The sequence below is a fragment of the Halyomorpha halys genome, unplaced genomic scaffold, assembly GCF_000696795.3.
Source record: "Halyomorpha halys isolate HHAL.00 unplaced genomic scaffold, Hhal_1.1 Scaffold2543.1, whole genome shotgun sequence".
In the NCBI taxonomy this organism is placed as follows: Eukaryota; Metazoa; Arthropoda; class Insecta; order Hemiptera; family Pentatomidae; genus Halyomorpha; species Halyomorpha halys.
Genome location: NW_027113274.1, coordinates 34,660 through 42,072, shown reverse-complemented (window position 1 = coordinate 42,072; position 7,413 = coordinate 34,660). Strand labels below are relative to the sequence as shown.

The 7,413-nt window shown below is 33.6% G+C and overlaps 1 protein-coding gene across 1 annotated transcript; it reads left to right on the top strand.

Moving 5' to 3' along the window:
* The first annotated feature begins 207 nt into the window (after positions 1–207).
* LOC106691617 (uncharacterized) lies at positions 208–3,054 on the top strand. The gene has a single exon (XM_014437446.2). It carries the CDS (start codon positions 208–210, stop codon positions 3,052–3,054), a length of 2,847 nt encoding a protein of 948 aa, XP_014292932.2.
* Positions 3,055–7,413: the final 4,359 nt, after the last annotated feature.

Here is a 7,413-nt window from a genome sequence, read left to right as displayed (position 1 = left end):
ATTGCAATAGATCTGAACCACCTGTTGTCCTTTCGGAAATCTGCGTTTGGTTCTTCTGCCATTGACGATTGGAAAAGATATAAAAGATTTTCTAAATATTATGAAGGGAAAAGTAATAACATTACAATAAATTCGAAAGTACGAAGTACAAAAAACAAATCTAAAATAATCAAGTCAAAACTTTCTTTTCGATACAATACTCTTGCAATGGAATCCTTTTTGAATAAGAATAACGTGGACGAACGTGGTAAACGAAATATTATGAAAGATGAAGGAATTCTCTGTTTCGATGGTACTGACGAACCCCCTCAAAATGTACCGGAAGTCCCTGAACAAGTCGAATCTGGCTCTAATGAAGGTGTCAACCTGCAAGCGGAAATCGAAAATGTTGCAGATACAGAAAATGAAAGCGGAGAAAATTTATTCAAAGTAAAATCTCCAACTTCCTATCAGTCGATGGAAGCTTCCTCTTACCATTCGATGGAGCGAACAACCTCTAATCTTGATAGAAAAATGACGGACTTCCTTTCGAAGAACCCGAAAGGTTCCATAGTTGACCTCAAAGATTCTATGAAAGGAAGGCTATTTGCAAAGATATTTAGTGAAGAATATATTTTAAAACAAATATCTGACTACCAAAATTTTAAAAAGAAAAAGAATAATGCGATTCAAAACCAAACAAAAATTATAAATAAATTAGTTGTCAAACAACCCAAAAAAGGAACATTGGTAAGAAAGTATTTTTATGTTGGCTCAAAGAAAATGCCAGCTTGGGAAGATGAAATAGAAAGCTCTGGAAGTTCCGTCACGGAGCTGAAAACCGAAGTGGAAGAGCTGGAGAAGTTATCAGTCGAATCAGAAATAGAAAATGCTTCAATAAAATCTGCTTCAGAGAAAAGTGTTTGCGAATCAAGTGAAGGAAGTATACCCTGCCCGAGTGAGAGCGATTCGGAAACACGTTGTAAATGCACATCTGATTGCACCTGCAATGAATATGTAAGGTTTCAAAAATATCTCGCAAAGAAGTATGAACGTGATAGGAAGATGGAAGAAGCTGAAGAAGCTCAGCAGATAACCAAGAAAACGAAATCAGCTGAAAAAGCTCAAGAGATATCCAAGGAGAATCTGGACAGGTGGGATGACTTGTGTGACTTTGACGCCGTGTCGGAATGGAGTTCAGAGATTAGTTTGGATGTGAGCACGACTTCAGATTCTAGTTGTTGTATTGTTAGGAAATGCCACTGTGGTCATTGCGAATGTGGTTGCGACGAATATCGTGAATATCTATTGTATAAGCTGAATCAGGTAAAGAGTAGGCGAAGAAAGAGGAACAGAATCAGAACCAAAAAGGTAGAAACGCTGCACAAAATAATCGAAGAGAATTACAAAGAAGATGAGTACAACAGGACTGTAAGGGAGTTCATCAACGAATATTTCGTGAAGTCAGAGGAAGAAGATAAGGAACGTTCAAATTTGTGCGCTTGCGGTCTGTACGACTGCGAGTGCTCGGAAGTACCGATTGAAGAATCTCAGACGGAAAAAGATTCTGAAAAAAAGCGACGTCTTGAAATTCTAATCGAGGACAAACCGGTGACTAAGATATCACTAGATCTAGAAATTTCAAGAGAAGGTAGTTTGGATGATAAGAGGAGAAAAGTTCAGTTTGGAAGTGAAGATACAGTTGGGACAGCAATACGGAGCTCTGGTTGTTCTCAGTCCGGGTCCCAACCCTCTCAGAAGTCCATTGGTCCCAGAGAGAGCGGGAACACTGCCGAGGCGGCGCAGGCCACGGCTGAAGGCACCCAAGAGAAGATCAACCGCGTTTCAGAATCAACCTCAACTGAGCCGGAGGTTCCGGAAAAGCCTTCGGAGGACGTTTATGGAATGCTTTCGCGGCTCATGGAAAAAAGCGACTCCATTCTCAAATTCGATATTAATAACTATATTTCCTCTGATGAAGAACCACAACCCGAAGTTGTCGAATCCGAGGCATCCTCGTACGGAAGTTTCGATTATAAAAAATATTTAGTCGAAAACGAATGCGATTGTAAAAGTTATATGACGTATTTCAGATTCAGACAGAAAACGAGAAGGCTCGCAGAGAGGAATGATCCGTTACTTAAATATTTTCGCAAGAGAATACTCTACGTGTCCAGTCTCGTCAAAGCCGAGAAAATATTAGACCACACATCTTCTGAAACTGAGTCTCCTGTACGGGTCCCGGCAATGAAAATGTGCGAAAAATATAAATTAGAAGAGAACTTTGAAGAACGAAAAAGGAAGATTATCAAGAAGAAAAAGAGGAAATTGGAAAAAAATGTCATTCTCAACATCATCAAGCAAGGGAATCATCTTTATCCGTGCAAATGCTACCTTTCAGCCAAGAAAAAATACGATCCCGACGTATCAATTCCTATTTGCGAAGTATGTCAAGTTCATTTAAAAACTGATGATCCCAGAAAGAAGATCCCAACAACGAAAATAGAACCTAGCATACCATTAGAGGATATTGATGAGAAAATGTGCGTTTTAGGAACCGCTCGAACATTTCCGGAATGTCCTATTTGCAAAGAAAATTGTGCTCGCATTCAATTCCAGGATAAAGTTGACCGTAAAAGTATACCAGACCACGATTATGGAGAGAGTATTGATGTAACTACTAGAGCTGGGACGGGATCGAAAGATTCTCTACTAAACCTCAACGAAAAAGAGAAGGGTCCCGGAGGTTCAGAAAATGCAAATCTTGGGGGCGTAGGAGAAGGCGAGGCAAGGCGAGGTTCTAAAACCAAAGAAAACGCTCCTAAGGGAAAGAAAGGTAAAAAGAAAAAAGGGAAAAAGGGAAAAGCCTGCAAGAGAAAAGGAGGAAAAAAAAAGAAATCGAAAAGTTGCAAAAAGAAAAAGCAAAAGGAAAAAAAAAATAAAAAAAAGAAGAAAAATGAAACTAAAGAAGTTTATTACTTCGCTAGAAAATCAGGTCCTTCCCCCGAGTACGGATTAGACGTTGATGTTAGTATATTCGATCCGCGAGTTGTATTCAAGTTTTGTTATTTTTAAATGGGAATCAATTACCCTCAGTTGTCAATAAATAAATGCAAACATTTTTTATTCAACTTATATTAATTTGATAACATTAAAATTTTTACCGAAAGCCTTTTAATGGAGATATATTTATATATATATAATTAGGTATATATTTTATATGTATCTAAGATTATATCAACTAACAAAAAAAAAATCCTTTTATATCGTATTGACTTCGTTTAAGGTACGAATTTAAACATGGCTTCTTTTCAGCATACCGTAGAAGTGGGTTACCATTGCCCTTCAAGGTATAACTTACCTTAAATATTTTGAAAGGTTTATAATTTCCTTCTTCTCGATACATGAACGTATATGTAAAATAAATCATATATTTGTTCGAAGTCTATTCGTGATGAAAATATTAGTTTTAATTATTAGTTTTAATTATCAATCTTCTCTTTTGACGAAATTTCGTAAAAAAAGGTGGGAGGGGATAACTTTGCACTAGTAGTTCGATCCTCATTTGGGTTCCTTGGTCTTCAAATATTTTTTTAATTTTCATATATATACTTTCAGTAATATATTAATTTCAAATCAAATCAAAATTATATATACGTATATATAGTTGACCGTAAAACTTAAATATAAGAAGACGGTTAGGGTTGCGGTCAAAAAAAGAGCAAATAGTTTCTAACTATTTTAATGTCCGACGTTTCGCCCCACTTTGGAGGGCTTCGTCAGGCTCAAAAGTTACAAAAAAAAAACAACTACAAATGTTAAAACAATAAGATACAATAAGGTAATTTAAGTTTTGATAAATATTATATAAAAATAAAGCGATAAGAAATTAAGGATAATACAGCTGTATCTTGGTGTTTTGGGAAATACTATGTAAATTAATCACCTAAAAAAATAGAATAAAATAAAAGTCCCACCTACACAGTTTTAATGAAACTATGAAAATGAAATAACGGTGAACCATTAGAAGTAACTGAAAGGATCTTTATAAAGTTATAACCAAAAGATAGTTAGTTATAACCATTTGAAAACAAACAAACATTTCTTATAATCATCTGATGATGATGAACCTCTCGTCCGCTAGGAGCGCCGGAACGCAGAAGCACCACAGTCAGCCAGATTATGGATGTATTTTACATATATTTAATACTTTTTATGTCTATTTATTACTTTTTTATTTTATATTTATATCTGTATATGAATGTATGCATATATTTATATAGATTTTTATGTATATCTACTATGTAGATATTTGTGTTTTGTTTTTTTTTAAATTGAATTAAGTGGTATTTATGTAAGAAAATACGATATATTTTAATGTATATGTATATATAGTTGACCGTAAGATTTAAATATAAGAAGATGGTCAGGGTTGCGGTCAAAAAAAGAAAAAAATAGTTCATAACTATTTTAATGTCCGACGTTTCGCCCCACTTTGCAGGGCTTCATCAGGGCTAAAAAGATAAAAAAAAACTGAGAACATTACTACAATAAGATACAACTACATAAACTTGAATAAACAATGATAAGAATAAAAAATAAGTAATAATGGCAAGAGTAAACACTTTTTTAAAAAATACGTAAAATATACAGTTAAGAAAATACAAGTGACGTACATAAAACAAAAACAATACGGCGTAAAAAAAAGTAGAGATAAAATAAACGTCTTGAAAGAATAAATATAAATAAAAATAATAATAATATTAAATGAGCAAAGTACAAATTGGGACCACTTACCTGTTCAAAGGTTGAACAGAAGGCGACAATAAAGCGAAAGCGTGGGGGAGTGGATAACGGATTTGTTGAGTTGTTTTTTTTTTTCCGTATTGTTTTTGTTTTATGTACGTCTCCTGTACTTTCTTAACTGTATATTTTACGTTTTTTTTTTTTAATTTACTCTTGCCATTGTTACTTATTTTTTATTCAAGTTTATGTAGTTATTGTATCTTATTGTTGTTATATTCTCAGTTTTTTTTATCTTTTTATGTCCTGATGAAGCCCTGCAAAGTGAGGCGAAACGTTGGACATTAAAATAGTTATAAACTATTTGTTCTTTTTTTGACCGCAACCCTGACCTGACCATCTTCTTAGATATATTTTAATGTGTACATATTGTAATTTTTATTTTATGTTTGTTAAAGAGGGAAATATAGGAATGATGTCTTTGTGAATGAATTAATGGAGAAAATATAATTAGATTATTATAGATTAATAATGAAAAATAGAAGAAGAAAAAAAATTAAAAATTAAAACATAGAAAGAATAGAATAAAAGAACAAATATAATTTTTTTTTTTATCTACCTTGTTTAAATTGAAGATTGACACAAGTTTAAGATCCGGTATATAAGGCTTTCGGGAGCACACACGCTTATGGATATCGACGCTGGTTTGTTTCTTTGTTTGACTAACATTTTAGATATTTTGGATATGAGGCAAGTAGCAAACGTATGGATAAGGCTCAACAGTGATTTCAGTTCCTTCTTCTGGAGAATTTGCCCTCCGTAATTAAGATACAGATATTAAGATATTATCTCTGTTGTACTTGAGAGAATGGTACATGTTCGCTAATCCTCTTGAGGACTGAATATAACTCGATGGACCCTAATACCATTCTGCCTCCTCTACCTTCTTGGTCTTGACCAAGACAAGAGACATCAAAGGGCCGACCTATCTCCCATTGGGCTCTTAGCCCTTTGTCTCCTGGCCCTGCTATTGTTTTCCTTACTTCTTATCTATCCTTCTCTTCTATTCTCTCCTTTTCTTTAATTTATCTCTTATCAGAGTCGCCCCGAGTCCTGATGTATTGAGGCGTCTCAATCAATGAAGTGTACTCTTCCAATGCCAGTCGAAGGACGTTTATCAAAGAGTCCCTTTAGAAATAGGAGATTCGGAACCTTCATAGAATAATGGTTTAATAGAAATTACAATGATGAAACTAATATTATTAACAGCACACAATTCATGAATAATGTTCTTGGAATAGTAATAACCAGTGGTTTTTTAATAACTCAAAAGGGAATTTTTCTTAGAAGACTATTTATTAATGTTCCTTTCAACATATTTTCCCTTAATATTTAAAATTGAGGTAGTTTAAGAAGTTTAATAAATGAATATCGGCTTCGTAACAGGAATTTAAAATAATTTAATATGGTGCCAAAATTGGAGGATTAAAATAAATTCCACATTTACCCTTCGTCGTAAACCTTCGTCTTGCCATAAAGTATCTTTTAATAATACCCCACATATTCCTGTGGAACAGATCCGTTACTTAGGACTACATCTGGACAAACGACTGACATGGAATTCTCATACAAGACTGAAAAGACAGGAAACTGCTTGTCGATTCTACTACTACTAGACGAACGGTTCAAACTTCCAATCTATTACAAAAGACTGATCTACATGACTGTTGTAAGGAATTGAGCTATGGGGCTCCACTAAACCATCGAATTCCTTCCGAATCCAATCCTTACAGTCTAAAATCCTTAATGCTCCTTACTTTGTCTTAAATCTAATCATCCATCAGGACCTCAATGCCCCGTCAATGTTGCTGATTTGACCAGAACCAGATACCAATCCTTCCATGATAAACTTCCCAACCACCGAAACCAATTCGTTTCTAACCTGGCTTCTCCTTCGTTTCCTAATAATTGTCTTAGGCCTCTGAAAAGAAGATATATATATAATATATAGTTATCTTAAATTATAGTATATCTGATTGGAGAAGATGGTCGGTGGGTGCGGACAGCAAAGAAAAACATAAAATAAAAATATTTATTTATGCCGACATTTCGACCTGAGTTTCAGGTCTTCATCAGGGCTATAGAACAAAAGAGATAACAACCATTATTTAGAGAAACATAAAATTGAAAAGAAATAGTATAAAAAGAAATTTGGAATTATAAAATACATTGAATTGAATAATAAATAATAAAAAATTGATAATCGAATAATAAAAATATAATTGATAATCATGGTATAAGACGGTAGCAGATTGATAACAGTGAAAAATGAAATACAATAAGTGAAGAAGAAATTCAATATTTTGTATAATTCCAAATTTGTTTGTATACTATGCCGTACAGGTCGAAACGTCGGCATAAATAAATATTTTTTTTGTTTATTTCTGTTTTTCTTTGCTGACCGCACCCCAACCATCTTCTCTAATGAGTAATCTAAACTCAACTATCTACACCTCACTATAGTATATCTGGCAATGATAACCATATTAAAACTTTTCTTAATATTTTTTTTTAGTGTCTCACTGGTTCCTGTATCTTAAAAACAGTTCCTATATAACTGTATACATTTTTAAATTTGTATTACTAAAGTTATAGTTATAATCAAAATTTATTTTTTTACCCCTTAGATTA